The sequence below is a fragment of the Trichechus manatus genome, unplaced genomic scaffold (genome assembly GCF_000243295.1).
Source record: "Trichechus manatus latirostris isolate Lorelei unplaced genomic scaffold, TriManLat1.0 scaffold00327, whole genome shotgun sequence".
In the NCBI taxonomy this organism is placed as follows: Eukaryota; Metazoa; Chordata; class Mammalia; order Sirenia; family Trichechidae; genus Trichechus; species Trichechus manatus.
Window position 1 is genome coordinate 433,579 of NW_004444263.1, and position 17,682 is coordinate 451,260.

A 17,682-nucleotide genomic window follows, 5' to 3' on the forward strand; every position below is an offset into this window, starting at 1 on the left:
AGGTGTAATCCATACTGAAGGCTGTGGTCTTTGATCTTCATCAGTAAGTGCTTTAAGTCCTCTTCACTTTCAGCAAGCAAGGAATTACTAATCCATAAAGAGAAATGAAATCCTGATACATGCCATAACATGGATGAACCTTGAAAACATCATGCTAGTATAGTAAGTCAATTGCAAAAGGATAGATATTATATAATTCTACTTATATGTAGTATGTAGACTATGCAAGTGTATAGAGTCGAAAGTTTATTAGTGGTTACCAGGGGAAGGAGGGAGTAAGGGGGAAGGGAAGACTCAATGCTTACGGGACACTGAGTTTCTGTTAAGGGTGATGGAAAAATTTGGGAACGGATAGGGTAATCGTTGAACAACATGATGAACATAATGTCACTAAACTATACACATGAAGATTGTTGAAATGGCAAATGTCGTGTTACATATATATTTACCACAATTAAAACACATACCCATAAAAAACTGCCTTGCCGTTGAGCTGATTCCGACTCATAGTAGAGTAGAACTGCCCCAGAGGGTTTCCAAGGAGCGGCTGGTGGATTCGAACTGCTGACCTTTTGACCTCCATCAAGTGGGAAACTGAAGGGAAATAGTGAAAAAACAAACAAACAAAAAACCCAGGGCATGATAATCATTTAGCTGTTACTGCAACTGCTTCTGTCCCTGGCTCCTGCTGAATCGCTTCCTGGCTGAAGACTTCCCTCACAGTTCATCTGAGCACCTCGTTCCTTACACACAACACAGGCCCTCTGGGAGCAAAAATGGACCATGAGGAGGTACAAAGGGTGGGAAAAAAATGGACTCTGGGGGCCTCTTGAGGGCGGTTCTGACAGTATGTACCCATGCTTGGAGGCCTGGCATGGATGGTGGTGTGGGTCCAAGTTCTCCAGTGGGAAGAGATGTCTTTAGGCCCCTCTTCCAGACTGTACATTTTACAGAGGAAGACCAGGTCTGAAGTTTTGTCATCATGCTATGTTCATGAGTTCTTTTCATCCCTTCAGTCAGTTAAAAATACTTACCGAGAGCCTCTCCTGGGCTAAGCACCAGGATACAGCTGTGAACAAAACAAATGAAAATGCCTGCCCCATGGAGGCCATGCACTTGACACCTGAGGGAATCTTATAGCACATTAGATAATATATGTACTAAGGTATAAAATAAAGCGGGGTGAGGGATGGAAGCATCTAGGCCATTGCAGTTTTAGACTTAAAAAGGTAAGATAATATGTAAACAGCCAAAATGTCCATCAACAGATAACAAAATGGATAAACAAAGTGTAGTATATACATACAATGAAATATTATGCAGCTGTAAAGAGAAATGAAGTTCTGATGCATGCCACAACATGGATGAACCTTGAAAATATGCTGAGCGAAATAAGTCAGTTGCAAAAGGACAAACATTGTATGATCTCAGTTATATGAAATAAGCAAATATAGAGAAACCAAAGATTAGTGGTCACCAAGGGTGGGAGGGAGGGGGGAAGGGGGAGTTTTTGCTTAGGGGGCATTGAGTTTATGTTAATGGTGGTGGAATGATCTGGAAAAGGATAGTGAGAAGGGTTGCACAATTTGAAGAATGTAATCAATGTCGGTGATGTAGAAATTGTTAAATCGGAGAATGTTTTGCAGTGTATGTTTTCATCACACAAAGTAAAAGAAAACAAAGTGGTAAGAGAGCGGGCCATGTAGAATCTGGGGGAAGAGTGAACCAGGCAGAAGCTCAACTGGTGCAAAAGACCTAAGCTGTGGATGTGCTTGTGAACCTGAAGAGCCTGAAGGGGGCTATTTGGCTGGAAAAGAGTGAAGGGTGGGGAATGGTAGGAAATGAGGTCAGATAGATAGCAGGTCAAAGGGATGTCCAGCTCATACAGAGCTTTGTAGGACATACCAAACAAAAACCAAACCCATTGCTGTCAAGTAGATTCCAACTCATAGCGACCCTATAAGACAGAGTAGATCTGCCCCATAGGGTTTCCAAGAAGAGGCTTGTGGATTCAAACTGCTGACCTTTTGGTTAGCAGCCGAGCTCTTAAGCATTGCGCTACCAAGGCTCCTTGTAGGACATTAAAGAAAAAAAGAAAAAACCGTTGCCATTGAGTTGATTCCGACTCATAGTGACCCTATAGGACAGAGTAGAACTGCCCCATAGGGTTTCCAAGGAACAGCTGGTGGATTCAAACTGCCGACCTTCTGGTTAGCAGCTGTAGCTCTTAACCATTGCGCCACCAGAGTTCCATAGTGGGTTCCAAATCACAGCACCCGTCTCATAGGTAGCCCCTCAGTCACAGGACTCTGTGCTTCCCCTCCTCCCTACCAGACATCTACGCCATTGGGGTGGGCAAGATGGACGTGGACTGGAAAGAACTGAATGAGCTGGGGTCCAAGAAGGACGGGGAGCGGCATGCATTCATCCTGCAGGACACAAAGGCTCTGCACCAGGTCTTTGAGCACATGCTGGGTGAGTGAGCTCCACCCTCTCAGAGCGGGCTGGGCAGGGAGCAGCCAGCTGGGGGCCCGGGTTGGGAACCTGGCCACAGGACCCCTCACCTGCTTCCTCCTCTATCTGCTCTTCACACTGACAGATGTCTCCCAGCTCACAGACACCATCTGTGGAGTGGGGAACATGTCAGCCAATGCTTCAGACCAGGAGAGGACACCCTGGCACGTCACCATTAAGGTACCAGGAAGGAGGGGTGGGGCTGGGATCCCGGAGGTGAAGGTGGCCACAGACCAGGCACACAGCAGGCCCTGAAGACCACCTGTTCCCCTGCAGCCTAAGAGCCAGGAGAACTGCCGGGGGGCCCTCATCTCTGACCAGTGGGTCCTGACAGCTGCTCACTGCTTCCGCAACGCTGAGGGACGCTCCCTGTGGAGAGTCATCGTGGGTAGGGCTCCGACCCCGTAGCCTGAGGTTCCCCAGCCCCTGCCCTTCAGGAGCCCAGGTCTAGCCTGATCCGCCATGTTTTTCCCAGGGGACCCCAACTCCCCATGGGGCAAAGAATTCCGTATTGAGGAGGTAGTGATCAACCCGGGGTTCGATGTCTTTGCCAAGAAGAACCAGGGGATCCCAGAGTTCTACGGCAATGACATTGCCCTGCTGAAGCTGGCCGAGAAAGTGAAGATGTCCACCCATGCCAGGTTCCAGGAGGCTTGGGTGGGAGGGTGCCCTGCGGGGGAGAGTCCTCTGGGGATACCAAGAGGAGGGGACACTGAGGACAGCCTATGAGACCCTTAACCCTCTCCCCAGGCCTATCTGCCTTCCCTGCACAGTGGAGGCCAATCTGGCTCTTCGGAGGCCTCAAAACAGCACCTGCCGGGACCACGGTGAGTGGCGTGCAGAGCTGGGCCAGGGCATGAGGGATAACCTGGGCTGGGGCTGGAGTGCCCTGGCAGGAGTCTAGATTCTGGTAAGGGCACCAGCACCAACACTCCCTTTCCTTGGCTGCAGAGAACAAACTTCTGGACAAATCGAGCGTTCCTGCGCATTTTGTCGCCTTGAATGGGAGCAAACTGAATGTTAACCTCAAGACTGGGATAGAGGTGAGGGTCTCAGGTCCAGGGTGCTGTGGGTGTGAGGTCCCTCCCGTGGAAGCTCCTGAGACATCTCTCCTCCTCCCCAGCTCTGGCTGCCATCTCCATCTGATCCTGGGTCACCCTCCTCTGAGGCCTAGCTTGCCTGCCAGGTGTCCCCGGGTCTGCTTATTCCATCCCTCTCTCCTGCTCTACCCTCTTGCAGTGGGCAAGCTGTATCCAGGCTGTCTCCCAAGACAAAACCACGTTCCCCAACCTGACAGATGTCAGAGAGGTGGTGACAGACCAGTTCTTGTGCAGTGGGACCCAGAATGATGACAACTCCTGCAAAGGTGAGTCCCTTCCCTCCCTCCACGCCTGTGTCCCAACAGTGCCCGTGTGGCCAAAGTTCGTGCCAGGATGCCTCTGCACTGCCCTGATGATGGTGGGGCTGGGCGAGAGTCAGGGGTAACACTGTCTCATCTCCCTCCTCTCTGGCAGGAGAATCTGGGGGAGCAGTTTTCCTTGAGCGGAAATTCAGGTTTTTTCAGGTAAGAGAGAAAGGGGAAGAGCCGGAGGGATGGGGTTACAGGATCTTGGTCTTGGTGGCGGAGGGGGGAGGCCTCTGAGAGAAGCCAGGAGATTGGAGCTGGGGTTGGGCAGCTGCTCACCCCGTTCTTTGCCTTCCTCCAGGTGGGCCTGGTGAGCTGGGGTCTCTACAACCCCTGTGTTAACTCCGACAAAAACTTCCGCAAAAAGGCCCCCAGGAATAGGGTGCCGCCACCAAGGGACTTCCACATCAGTCTCTTCCAACTGCAGCCGTGGCTGAGGCAGCATCTGCAGGGGGTCCTGCAATTCCTACCCCTCTAATCATGGCCACTAACTCCTTTGCCCTCCTGCAAGGATATGCCATCCCTCTCAACTCCTACCCCTGAACTTCCACCCCAGACCCTGTGACCCGGCCTCACACTTAGGTCTGCATCCAGCCTCCTGGATCCCAGCTGGCAGAGCAGCTGAGTTGGGGAATTCCCAGTGTTCCCCTCCTGGCATGCATGAAAATTCCTCCCTCCCATGTAATGTGCTCGCTTCTCCTTTCACTTTCACATGGAATTTCCCAGTTATGAAATTAATAAAAGTCAATGATTTCCACATCCACCTGTCCTCTGCCTGGGAGCCAGGCAGGCTTGGGTGAGGGGGATGGACAGGGAGGCCAGGATAATTCCAGGAACTTTGGGAAGGCAGGTCAGAGATCCTACAGGACAAACAGCCCCTGGACTCTGCCCTGTCCACACAGTCCACAGGGGAGCGAGCTGGGGGTGGTGGTGCTTATTTCTGGTCCCTCAAAGGGCGGTCTGGGTTTGTTGGAGAGGAGTAGGGGGTGAAGGAGGCGTTGATGGGTGAGCTCTGGAGCTTGGGCAGCAAAGGGTGGGGTTTATGCAGTTTTTATTTTCTTGGCTGGCAGCTCAGTGGGGCCCTCCCGCTTGGACATTCCGGAAAGTGAAGTGGGTGGGGTGGGCGGGGTAAGCTGCAGGTGCCAGAGGGATATTGCATAAAAGGCTGGGGGCTGCTTGGGACAGGGAAGGGACTGTGCCCCTGCCCAGGGCTGAAGTTTCAGCTTGGACACTGAGCAAACAGATCGACAGCACAGGCTGGGCCAGGATAGGCCACCTGCCTCAGCCCACTCCTCTTCTGTTTTCCATCGCCATGGGGCGAAATCTCAGCCCCCTACTCTGCCTGGTTCCCTTGGTCCTGGGCCTTTTGTCTAGAGGTAAGTGAGGGTCTCTTTCCCCTTCTGCTGGCCCAGCAACCCTCCTCAGCCTTGGCCTTGGTCTTGGGGGGCCAGATGAAATCCTCCTTTCTCTTCAGATGTGAGCACAACTCCTTTGCCTGCGGCCCAGCACCAAAGCCTCTGCTCCCTGGAGGGGATACAGATCACAGGGGGCTCCTTCCAACTCCTCCAGGAGGGCCAGACGCTGGAGTACCTGTGTCCCTCTGGCTTCTACCCATACCCTGTGCAGACGCGGGTCTGCAGATCCTCAGGGTCCTGGAGCGCCCTGCAGACCCGAGGCGAAAAGATTGTCAAGAAGGCAGAGTGCAGAGGTTGGAGGGCATGAGGGTGGGGGTGGGCCAGGGGAGGGATGGAGCAGGGGGTCACCAAGGCAGGGACTGGATGGGATTAGAATTGTGTTGAGACCAAGCATGCTGACAATCTGGATTGAGTAGGAATAGGAGCTGTTCTAGGGGAAGTGGGAAGGGAGAAGGAGGAAGGGGAGCAAACGTTTGCTAAGCACTTACCATGTGCCAGAAAACCCTCAAAGTTAAAGGACCACTCAGAAGTGGGGATGGAGCAGCTGGATCCTCCATGGGTTGAAGGACAGAGGTGGGTTGACGCTGCTCCTGATGGATCAGGAAGGCACTGTTTCTCAGTGACCGGGATCCTGAGACCAGGAAGGACACCCTAAAGGGCAACCCTTCTGTCTCAGTGACTTCTACTTGCCTCCCTCCCCAAAGCGATTCGCTGCCCGAGACCACAGGACTTTGAGAATGGGGAGTTCTGGCCCCGGGCCCCCTACTACAACTTGAGTGATAAGATCTCTTTCCAATGCTACGACGGCTACACTCTCCGGGGCTCTGCCAACCGCACCTGCCAAGTGACTGGCCGGTGGGATGGGCAAACAGCCATCTGTGACAACGGAGGTAAGAAGGGGCCCCTTCTCCCACATCACCCTCTCCCTGATACCCCTCCAGCCTGAGAAACTGGCACCCAAATGCTTGCTCTCCAGGCCTCAGGCTTTGGCCCTCACTTCCATGTCTTGTACTTCTGCAGCGGGGTACTGCCCCAACCCGGGCATCCCCATTGGCACAAGGAAGGTGGGCAGCCAGTATCGCCTTGAAGACAGGGTCACCTACCAATGCAACCGGGGGCTCACACTGCGTGGCTCCCAGCAGCGAACGTGCCTGGAAGGTGGCTCTTGGAGTGGAACTGAGCCTTCCTGCCAAGGTGACCCTTGACTTGTGTCCCTAGGTCAGATTCTGTTCTCCTGTCCTAATGTCCCCATGCCAAGGCACCATCTTCTCCCCCTACCTCAAACCAGCTACTTCCTCACTTCTTCCAAAATTCCCTGCAGAGCTTTTCCCACTTCTGAGCATTTCCCATCCTGGAAACCCACTATTCCCTGTCTCTCTTATCACTGTGTCCCTGATCTTCCCAGAAATTTGACCCGATTTCTGACCTCTTCCCAGATTCCTTCGTGTATGACACCCCTGAAGAGGTGGCCGAAGCCTTCCTGTCTTCCCTCACAGAGACCATAGAAGGAGCTGATGCTGAGGATGGGCACAGCCCAGGTTTGAAGGCAGAGAGGGGAGGCAGGGCTGGGAACTGGAGGAGGATGGAGAAGGGGCAGAACTGGGCATGCTGAGCCTGACCCTCTACGAACCTAGGAGAATACCAGAAGCGGAAGATTGTCCTGGATCCCTCGGGCTCCATGAACATCTACCTGGTGCTGGATGGATCAGACAGCATTGGAACCAGCAATTTCACAGGGGCCAAGCGATGTCTCAGCAGCCTCATCGAAAAGGTGGAGCTCTCTCTCCCCCAGGTCATCAGTAACCATTTGCTGCCGAGTCGACTCTGACTCATGGTGACCTCATGTGTGTCAGAGAAATGTGCTCTATAGGGTTTTTAATGGCTGATTTTTTCAGAAGTAGATTGCTAGGTCTTTTTTCCAAGTTGTGACCCCGAAAAGGCCTTACTATCTTTCCAGAGCTAGCTCCTTGGTGCCCTCAGCCTCTGAACTACAGAAAATCCCAGGTGCTATTCTGTCCTCCTCCCCTTTTACTTGAAGCAGTTTGTTGACCTTTAACACAGACTCGTCTGTGAACCTCAGGGTGACCAGCCAGTCCTTGAACCTCTTGCTATGACCTTCCCTGTCCCAGCAAAGTTGCTGATTTCTCCCAATCACAGTATTCTCATTTCAATGTCCATGACCCCTTGCTACCCTCACCCACAGGTGGCAAGTTATGGGGTGAAGCCAAAGTATGCTCTAGTGACATATGCCACAGACCCCAATATTTTGGTCAGAGTGTCTGATGCAAAGAGCAGTGATGCAGACTGGGTCACGGAGCGGCTCAACCAAATCAGCTATGACGGTCAGACACTAGGAATAAGAATGGTGGGAGGTTCACTCTGGGGTCAGAGAGGTCAGGGGGCTCAGGGGTGTGGTGGGGATGGATAGTGTGCCCATGTAGGGGAGCAAGGAGGACCGCTTTGTAGTCAAAAGGAGGACAGCAGGGTGAGTGGGGGAATGAGAGCTAGTGGGAATCTCTTAGGGGCTGAGAGGACCACTTTGTGGTCAAAGAGAAGTCAGTGGGGTAGCAACAAACTCAAAAAGTTGAAAGACGTGGGATCCCAGGGGCTCATAGGCCTCTGGGGCTCAAAGAGTGCTTGGAAGACCAAGTGAGGTGGTGACCTCTTCCTTCTCCACAGACCACAAGCTGAAGACAGGGACCAACACCAAGAAGGCCCTCCAGGCAGTGTACAGCATGATGAGCTGGCCAGGGGATACCCCTCCTGAGGGCTGGAACCGCACCCGCCATGTCATCATCCTCATGACTGATGGTTAGATCTCTCTCTTGCCCTAGACTGCCCATCTTCTGACTCCAGTATGTGGTCCTTAAGTCCACATGCACATGTCCCTATACTAGAATCATGGTTGGGGCTCTGGATGCTACTTGCATCTGGTTGTTGAGCTCTCCTGTGACCCTTTGTAAGAAAGGTCCCTTCTCCCCAAAGCCCTCTGTGATCTGTCACCTCCATCCTCTGCCCAACCCACCCAGCCATGCATGTCACTGGCTAGTCTCCCTTGACCCTCTTCCTTCCTCATCTCTTCTTCAGGCTTGCACAACATGGGTGGGGACCCAGTCCCTGTCATTGGTGAGATCCGGAGCTTACTGGACATTGGCAGGGACCGAAAAAACCCAAGGGAGGATTATCTGGGTGAGTGACCTCCCCAGAACCCAGAACCCTGCTTCCCCAGCTCCTGCACCCCACCTCCCACAGGGTCTTGCCCTCACCCTTTTCCCCCCCTCATGCATTATTTCATTTATTCCTCACCTTCCTACCCTGGTGGCATAGCGGTTGAGTTCAGCTGCTAACCAAAAGGTCAGCAGTTTGAGTTCACTAGGTGCTCCTTGGAAACTCTACGGGACAGTTCTACTCTGTCCTGTGGGGTCACTATGAGTTGGAATCAACTCAATGGCAATGGGTTTGGGTTTTTTGTTCTCTTGCTCCTTTAGACGTCTATGTATTTGGGATCGGGCCCCTGGTGGACCAAGCAAACATCAACGCTTTGGCTTCCAAGAAGGATAAAGAGCAACATGTGTTCAGAGTCAAGGACATGGAACACCTGGAAGATGTCTTCTACCAAATGATTGGTGGGAAGATACCAGAAGGGCATAGACTGTCAGGAAACTCAGCTCTCCCCAGATCCTCTGAGGACACTCATTCCTCCTCTGCCCCTAGCAGTCTGGAAGGCCTTTCTCACCCTTCATTCCCTCTCTCAGTCACTATTCTTGTTTCCTGGCACTCTCCCACTTCCTGATCTTAGAATCACAGATCTCTGGACAACTTCAGAGATCTTTCTCAAGTCTCTCATTTGACAGATGTGGAAACTGAGACCAAGAGGTCAAGGGACAGCAAGCTAGTGACAAAGTTGGGCCTGGTAACAGCCAGGCCTTTGGTGTCTTAGTTCCAAGTTCTTTTCACACCACAGTGGTACCTTGTCTCCTAACACAAAGTAAACAAATGTCCCTGGGTTTCCTCCCCATAGAAATAAACATGTCCCTCCCCTAAAGGCTGCTGCCATTTGGGAACAAAGTGTCCCCACTTCCAGCATGTTCTCCTCTTCTGCCAGATGAAAGCCAGTCTCTGAGTCTCTGTGGCATGGTCTGGGAGCACAGGGAAGCTACCGATTCCCACAAGCAACCGTGGCAGGTCAAGATCTCCATCACTGTAAGTACAGCATCCTAGTGTGGGGACTTGTGGGAGGTAAGGTCAGGATGAAATGGGGGTAGGATAAGGGAAGGCAAAGGGTATAATGTTCTTATTAGAGCATGGTGTTTGCGGAAGTTGAGCTTTCCCCCTCAATTGTTGTTCCCAGCGCCCTGGGAAGGGATTTGAGAACTGTATGGGGGCTGTGGTGTCTGAGTACTTTGTACTGACAGCGGCACACTGCTTCACTGTGGAGGACGAGAAACACTCCATCAAGGTCAGCGTGGCTAAGGATGCAAGTAAGGACGCAGTGAATGGAGCCTGAGCTCCACCCATGCCAACATCTCACACTCCACCCATCCTTAATGCAGCTCCCTCCCTTGTACCCTAAAACAGCCAGGGGTGGGGAATACTTGAAGTCAGGGGTGAGATGGGGCCACAGGCAGGAGGATGCCCACAGAGAAGTGGGTGATCCAGGGCTACCCACTCTCCTCCTAACAGGAGGAACTGTAAAGAAGCAGGAATTGGATATAGAAGAAGTCCTATTTCACCCCAGCTACAACATCAATGGGAAAAAAGCAGAAGGAATTCCTGAATTTTATGACTACGATGTGGCCCTGATAAAGCTCAAGACGAAGCTGAAGTATAGCCAGACTCTCAGGTGAGAGAATCAGGATTCCTAAGGAGAAAAGGCTAGGAAAGGTGGGGCTGGAGGACCACGGTCTGGGGCGAGCAGCAGATTTTCCTCATTTCTCCTTAACAGGCCCATCTGTCTGCCCTGCACCGAGGGAACAACTCGAGCTCTGAGGCTCCCCCAGTCAGCAACATGCCAGCAACACAGTAAGACATGTTCAGGGAGAGGGGCACAAGGATGAGATTCTGAGGGATGAGGGAGGCAAACAGGAGCTGCAGCAGGAGCAGCTGGTGCCCAGCCTGTCTCTAGCTTATAGGAAGGACTTCTTGAGACATCTGCTGAGTGACAAAAGCAATGTGGAAGTGGCAGGGGTGGGGGCTTGGAGTGACCCAGAGTATTCACTTGTCCAGAGGAAGAGCTGCTCCCTGTGAAGGATGTCAAAGCTCTGTTTGTGTCTGAGGAGAAGAAAACGCTGGTTCGGAAAGAGGTCTACATCAAGAATGGGGATAAGGTGAGAAGTGTGGGAGTCTAAGGAGGAGATCCTCTAGGCCCCAATCCTTCCTAAGCCCAGCTCTGCTTATCACCTCTCTCCTCCATCCTTCCCACCTCACCTACAGAAAACCAGCTGTGAGAAAGATGCTCGAAATGCCAAAGGTTATGACAAAGTCAAGGACATCTCTCAGGTGGTCACCCCCAGGTTCCTTTGCACTGGAGGGGTGGATCCCTATGCTGACCCCAATACTTGCAGAGGTAAGAGAAGACTGTTTGGTTATGCTACAAGTTCCTGAGGCCCAAAAGTCCTTTTCCCTACAGCCTCTCTTTCCCTGCAGGGGATTCCGGTGGCCCCCTGATTATTCGTAAGAAGAGTCGCTTCATTCAAGTAAGTTTTCCTCTCCTACCTGTGGGGAGAAGCCAAGTGGTCATCATAGGCCCCAAAATAGGGAGGGTCAATACTAGGAGCTGGTGGGAGATAGGGAGAGCAGGGCCCATCTCACCTTAGGACCAGTCCGTGGACTGGCTGCTTCGGGGCCCTTGATCTGGCCTTTGTGTGTCAGGGAAGACAAGACTAAGCTGCCTTCCTAGTCTATTTCTTTTAGGTCAGCTGAGATGTACCCAGGAGTAGCCATGCTCCCTGGGGTTAGGAAGGAATGCTACCAAATGACCCACGGCACCCCCTTCCCCTCTCCAGGTTGGTGTGATCAGCTGGGGTGTAGTGGATGTCTGCAAAGACCAAAAACAAGGCCAAAAATGGGAAGTACCTGCTCACGCCCGAGACTTTCACATCAACCTCTTCCAAGTGCTGCCCTGGCTCAAAGAGAAACTCAAAGATGAGGATCTGGGTTTTCTATAAGGGGTTTCCTGCTGGAAAGGTGCATGGAATCCAATTAAAACAGCTGTGACAATGCCTGTGTTCCAGATCCTTTTGGGGTAAGGGAGTGGGGAACGTGCACCAGCTGTGTTGTTACAATTGAAATGAAATCTGACAGCCGTTTTTAAAGGCTAAACCCCCATCCCAAGTGCTGAAAAACCAGAGGCTGAGGGAGCATCCACCTCAGTGTTTTACTGAGACCAGCATTGGGGGCACATGAGGCACAAGGAATCCAGCTCCACTCCCTAGAAGCCATCCACAAGATTCTCCTTGTAGACATCATCACTGTAGACAATCTGGGTCCTCTTGTCCCGGTGGCAACCCTTAGGGCTGTTCTGGACAGCTAGGGAGGGAGGAGAGGGACAGTTATGGTCTGAAGGAAATCACTGATTAGACCTGAGGTCCAGAGCCGGACTTCCTCACTCCTTGCCGCTGATCCTTGGAAGCCCAGTTTTCATGCTGCCCTCTGGTGGCCAGGGCTGCCCTGTCTCCCATGAGTCCTCCTGAGCCAGTGGTGGCCAACCTATTGCCACAGCAAGGAGTGTAAGATGTTACTGTAACACTGTGGATACTGTGATGAATGCTTTGTTCTTTAAAAAACCCAAAATGTGATTGTTGTTGAGACTCATGAATGATGTTAACTCACTGCTTTTACTCAATATATGAAAAATTAAAAATCAGAAAACCTTGGTAGCCCTTTGTTGATATGCTTGGTCAATTCTGGTCCTTTCATACGGACAGTCACTCTTGCTCTGAGCCCTCTTTCTGCCTACCCCTTTAGGAGTAATCCATTTTCAATGAAAAAGACCCAGTCAGGTTATTTCACACTGCGAAGTACTCCTAGCCCCATCAGGGGAACTCATTCGGGGTACAGCTTTGGCTCTAAACATTCTCCCTCGAGTCTCTAGCTGCTTTTCCCCCTTCCTCCTGCACTCAATGTGTCCCCCTCTTCACCCCATCTACAAGGATTCCATCTCCACCACTCCAGGGCTAGAGTGAATCCCACTGCCCTTGCTCCTCCCCGGCCCAGTTTCCATTCTTTGATCTTTGTACCTCAGCACTGCTAACCACTCCCTCCTCAAAGCTGTGTCCCTTAGCTTCAGTGGCCCAGGCCCCTCTGGCGCTACTCCCAGCCCAGCCCTCTGACCCTTCCTTTTGTCTCCTTTGCTACATCCTCAACTTCAACCTAACATGTCAGGCAGACTGAGGACATGTAGTGCATAAGGAGTACAATCCCTAACATACTCCCCAAGCCCAGTTCTGGGACATTTTTTTCTCCAAAATCAGCCTCCTTGTTGACACGATCATTTTGCAGCCACCCTTTTATACAGATAACGCTTATCTACATTTTTGTTCTTCATCTCACAACTGCGTTCTTGATCCCTAGCTTCAAATGCTTAGGAAATCACTGTACTGCATCTCCAAATGAATAAGGCCACATGAGAGGTCCATCTTCCTCACTAGCCCGACTCTGGCTCCCACTTTTTCCCCATTCCAGTCATCCCCTTAAGAGCCACCTGCAATCTTTTTCTCTCCTTCTCCCACCTCTGACATAAGGACCGGCAATTCTCCTTCCCGTTCCCACCGCCTTCACACAAATCCAGACCTCTATCACCTCTAGGGAACCCCGGGACACGGAGCGAAACAAAAAGAAGGGATGAGCTGTGAGAAAAGAGAGGATGAGAAAAGAAGAATCCTGCCTTACCGAGGGAGCCCCAGACAGACTTGCCAGTGGCAGCGTCCAGCATGGGTTGTTTGCGGGCAATGTTGACTTTGAGCTGTACGGACTCCACCTGGGTCCCATTAAGCTGAGGCAGAAAAGGGAAGGGGATAGAGAAAATATTACAGACAAACCAAAGGAGGGCTTCCAGGGATTGCTATCCTAGGAGTAAGACTGAGTACGGGGTCTGAAAGCGTAATGTTTCCTGTGTGAGTAGGAAGGGGCTTTTTCTGTCAAGAAGAACCAACTTTCTCCTGGCTCCCAATATGTTAAGAAGGAAACACGAAAACGGCAGGAGGGATAGAAAGAACAGATCTGGGAAGTCCCAACCTCAGCAACGGCCTGATCTGCTGACTCCATCTTTTCATAAGTGACGAAGGCACAGCTGGGATGAGAGAGAACAGGGTCAGTAGAGGGCCTACGGCCTCCTCTGATCCAAACAAACCCAGTGCTTGCAGGCCACTGGAGACAGGCTGGATTCCTCCCCCAGGACTCATCACCTTTCCTGATACCATTCTTACTTTCTGGGTGGGTCCATGGAAAGGTCAATGATGTTTCCAAAGGGAGAGAAGGCCCCACGGAGAAGAGTGGGTGTCATGTCTTCTCCGTACACATAGAGAGTATTCCCCTTCCGAGGGGCCCGGCGTTCAGGGAATGAGTCTGACCCTATGGGATCAGGAATTACAGTTAGAAGACATAACCCATCTCACTCGCCACTTTAAGAGCTCGATTCAGGAGGATCTACCTAAATTCTAGCCAAGATCATCTTCCCCACCAGTCAAGATCACTCACTGCGGAAAGGGCCCTCTCGGTCTCGATCCCGATCCCTGTCTCGTTCCCGGTCCCGGTCTCGATCTCTATCCCGCTCTCGATCCCGATCTCTGTCTCGATCCCGCTCTCTGTCTCGGTCCCGCTCCCGCTCTCTGTCTCTGTCCCGGTTCCGCTCACGACTACGGTCTCGGCTATGGCTCCGGGGAGGGGAGGCTGAGGAGCGGGCACTGCCGCGTTCTTCATAGCCCCAGTCAAAGCTCCGAGGGGGGCCATCGCCAGCCCCTGGGCCCTCAGACTCTTCCCCATCTGGCCCCAGTTCCCGAAGCCGATCGCTGGAAGACACAAAGCTGGCAAAAGGCAGACAGTGAGGATCAAAGGACACCTTTATCTCCTCCTCCCAAACCCTCTGGAGACTTTAAAGCCCCTCTGCGGCCCCAGTTCCTTTCATTCCAGCCCCACACCTCCCAAGAACCCAGGCAACTCCCTCCTTCTCCACCCCTTGCCAAGTGGGACTGCACTCTCTAACCTCTCATACAGAGATTTTCTCTGGGGACGTCTGGATGACTGAAAAAGACCAAGAACAATTAAGATGATTCCTAGCTGCTGGTATGGGTCTCTCATCTTCCTCAGTCCCCGGCCCCTTCCAGGAACAAAAATCTGGGAATCATTACCTCCTGTATATCGTCGTCGGCAGATATGCTCCTCTGGAATGGCTGGAAAGTGGGGACTGGCCCCTTCTCAGGGTCCTGGGGAGGTGGTAGAGACCCACCTCAGCTGGAGCAGGGGACTACCCAGCCACAGGACGGAGCAGTTCCTCCTCTCTCCCTCACCTTCTTTTCAGCTTCCTCTATTTTAGTTTTTAATTCCGCTGCGTTTTTATTTGATCATGTAAAAGTTTTCTAAATGGTCCAATATATACTTCCGGAGTATTTAATATATAAATAAGTCTTTTTTGAAAACGTGATGACATTTTCAGCTTGCTCAAGTCCTCAGAGCAACAGATCCCCAGAGTTACTGTCCACTTGTGGTGATAAAAGCCATGGAATGTGTAAAATGAAAGGGAATTTAGAGGTCATCCAGTTTCTTTTATTTTATAGATTAAGAACCCAAAGTTCAGAATGGCACAGTGATTTGCCCATGATTGAATATGCATTACTCTTTCCTTAAACTCACCTCCATTCCAACTTAGAGAGATACCCTCTGAAGTCAAGGGTTCCCTGAACAATCTTTCTGCTCGTGCTCACCTTTAACTTCCCCTCTAGTGTTCGAGAACGTTTGAAGCCCGAGTTCTTGGTCTCGGCCTTGATGGCACTGATGGCTCCTGATTTCACCAGCTGCTTTGCTTGCTCTGTTGCTGTGGCTGTGTCCACCACAGGCTGCTCAGATAGCGCTGGAACAGTGGGGGAAGGAGGCATTATGTTGGCTAGGCTGTAACAGAGGTCAGCCCCATGCTGCCCACTTCCAGTCCATCCCCATGTCCCCATCACTCACAGCGTTTGACACCGCCTTGGTTGGCTGTGCTGCTGCTACTTTGCTTCTTCAGAGCCAGCAATGCCTTTTTCTGGAAATGAGGTTAAGAGAGGAGTTGGTGGGTTCCAGGTCCTCTCAAAGTCCCTGGGCACATCACTCCTGGGGACACTCTTCTTGGAGGAAATAACGCAAATGGTGTCCCCTAAAGTGGTGCACCGAGGCAGCCCTGCCTTTAGCATAAAGTCCCCCAAATCATTTATAATGCCAGTGATATCTAATCTAACCAAACCACGATACCCAGAGGCTTCCCAGAATCTCATAATTTTGAAGCTGGAGACAAGGAGTTCATTCAATGATCAGAGTCCTAGGATATAAGGTGCAAGCACGTATAAACCTATGTGCCCTTCTCTTGTGCTTTGTTCAACTTTCATACGTTTAATGAGAACCTACCATACATTTATTGAGAACCTACTGTGACGTTATTATAAGAAACCTACACAAATGTATAAAACATGAACCTCTTCTAAAAAAGGTTACAGTCTGACTAAACTACACTGCCAGGATGGCCCATAATAGGTGCAGATCACTTGCAGCTGAGATCAAGTCAACTTTTCTGATGCCTGATGGCTATTAAACTGGGATCTAGGTACAATCTACACAACACAGATAAAAAAAAAAAAAAGTATTTTAAACAAAGAAAACTGAGTAGCAAAGAGATAAGGCTTTGGGGATGTGTATTCTGGGATTAGTGAATAGTTCTGCTCGGCTACAAAGGGATGTCAAGCTAAGGCTTTGGGGCTATGTTCTACAGACATGAAACCACTATGGATTTTGAGAAAAATAAGAGGATAGAGTTCTGCATCTTCAACACATCATTTGGGGAAGAGCAAAGAAGTTTGCACAAAAAAAAAACCACTAAGAAACTTGTTGAGAGCACACCACAAAAGCTTAGGTAAGTACCGGTAAAGGCCGAGTATAGGGAAAACACAGGAAAGCATGAATGGTAGAGACAACTTCAAAGGAAGAATCAAGAAAACTTGGCAAATACTTGGCTATGCAAATACGAGAAAAATCAGAGATAAGATTTTGCACCCAAACATGGGAGAACTGACTGCAATCAGTCCTATTTGGAGAGTCAAGAAAAGGAACTATATTAGAATACTGAACACAACAGCAGCTTCAATTCTGGGTATCCAAGAGTTATCAGTAAGACATTGGATGGAACTGGAAAAATCAAGCTTGGGGATGACCAGCTCTTACGTAGTGTTAAAAGCCATGGAAAGAAAGACAACTCCATGGCAGATTACACAGAAGAGAAAAAGTACACTTTGGAAAGCCTGCCTCTTGGACCTACACTGAGAGGTGGTTGAGTCTCCACGTACGAGCCAGAAGAAGCCCTCACCCCCTCACACTCACCCCAGGTGTTCTTCAGAGTGCAGTCTGTGAAGGGTTAGGCCATGCCCACGTACACTCTCTCACCTTTTTCTTGAGTTTGTTGAATTTCTTCTGCAAAGCCTCCTCCTCCTCGCTCAGTCCAGGGGGTATCACCAACATGGTGACTCCTAGTTCAGAGGCAGGGTTCAAGACATTTTTCCAATGCCACCGCCCAGGGTTCACACGCCGTCCACACCGTACCCAACTCCACCCCTCTAGACCTGCCCATTCCTGTCTTCAGCCTCTGCCTACCCCTTGCTTAAAACCAGCTGCCGCCCAAACTCCCGCCTCGTCCGGAGAAACCGGCATTCCCTCCTTTCTTCAAAGACCACAAACACCTGAGCCTTGGGGACACTATGTGGCCTCGGGAGGGAAAAACAACCCCTTCGTCGCCATGCACTACCCCCGCTAGAGTTAGTATGGCAACCGCGGGATGCGAAAGGCAGAGGAGGCGGTGGAACCTGCGCAGCGCTCTCAGAGCAACGAAAAAGGGACGAAGAGAGAAAGAGCCCAGAAAAAAGGAGCGAAAGATGAGGAGCAGAAGGCCTTACCTGAGGGGGGCGGCAACCGTAGTCCCACGATCTCGGGCAGCGCCCGCGCGGGCAGCGGATAGCGGGCTCAGAGCGATGACGTAAAAGGGGGCGGAGAACGTGGAAACCAAGGCGGCTGAAGGCGCAGACACTTCCGCCAGGCCTGACTCTGTTCCCGGTCGGCCTCTTGGTAGCGTTCGTTCACGCCCCCGGCGGTGGGTGGGCCGGAAGTCACCTC

General features: G+C 51.3%; 3 protein-coding genes across 4 annotated transcripts in view; 2 read left to right on the forward strand and 1 right to left on the reverse strand.

Annotated features, from left to right (window-relative positions):
* Nucleotides 1-4,739, forward strand: part of C2 (complement C2) — a 16,593-nt gene extending 11,854 nt beyond the window's left edge. Inside the window, exons 10-18 of the mRNA XM_004390768.2 lie at nt 2,335-2,475; nt 2,600-2,694; nt 2,791-2,902; nt 2,990-3,155; nt 3,265-3,341; nt 3,466-3,557; nt 3,754-3,880; nt 4,029-4,078; nt 4,221-4,739. Coding sequence (XP_004390825.1) covers nt 2,335-2,475; nt 2,600-2,694; nt 2,791-2,902; nt 2,990-3,155; nt 3,265-3,341; nt 3,466-3,557; nt 3,754-3,880; nt 4,029-4,078; nt 4,221-4,397 — 1,037 coding nt within the window. The 3' untranslated portion in view covers nt 4,398-4,739. The remainder of the gene's footprint in view (nt 1-2,334; nt 2,476-2,599; nt 2,695-2,790; nt 2,903-2,989; nt 3,156-3,264; nt 3,342-3,465; nt 3,558-3,753; nt 3,881-4,028; nt 4,079-4,220) is intronic.
* A 492-nt stretch (nt 4,740-5,231) lies between these two features.
* On the forward strand, nt 5,232-11,579 carry CFB (complement factor B). Its single transcript, XM_004390771.2, has 18 exons — nt 5,232-5,295; nt 5,394-5,627; nt 6,039-6,224; nt 6,355-6,528; nt 6,771-6,872; nt 6,969-7,105; nt 7,538-7,676; nt 8,014-8,145; nt 8,422-8,523; nt 8,823-8,960; nt 9,440-9,537; nt 9,686-9,811; nt 10,032-10,177; nt 10,280-10,356; nt 10,561-10,661; nt 10,768-10,900; nt 10,981-11,030; nt 11,340-11,579. Exons 1-18 carry the CDS (start codon nt 5,232-5,234, stop codon nt 11,499-11,501), a joined length of 2,301 nt encoding a protein of 766 aa, XP_004390828.1. The 3' UTR covers nt 11,502-11,579.
* Nucleotides 11,580-11,692: 113 nt separating this feature from the next.
* NELFE (negative elongation factor complex member E) lies at nt 11,693-17,660 on the reverse strand. 2 transcript variants are annotated; one of them, XM_004390772.2, is made up of 11 exons: nt 17,466-17,660; nt 16,960-17,042; nt 15,502-15,571; nt 15,255-15,400; nt 14,682-14,756; nt 14,537-14,574; nt 14,032-14,357; nt 13,761-13,905; nt 13,570-13,624; nt 13,225-13,327; nt 11,693-11,862 (listed from the first exon to the last, which is right to left on the reverse strand). In XM_004390772.2, the coding sequence occupies exons 2-11, from the start codon at nt 17,032-17,034 to the stop codon at nt 11,765-11,767; spliced, it is 1,131 nt and encodes a 376-aa protein (XP_004390829.1). In that variant the 5' UTR covers nt 17,035-17,042; nt 17,466-17,660; the 3' UTR covers nt 11,693-11,764. The 2 variants fall into 2 exon arrangements, with proteins under 2 accessions (XP_004390829.1, XP_023581317.1); XM_023725549.1 differs by lacking the exon at nt 11,693-11,862 and having other exon boundaries at nt 12,889-13,327; nt 17,466-17,528.
* Nucleotides 17,661-17,682: the final 22 nt, after the last annotated feature.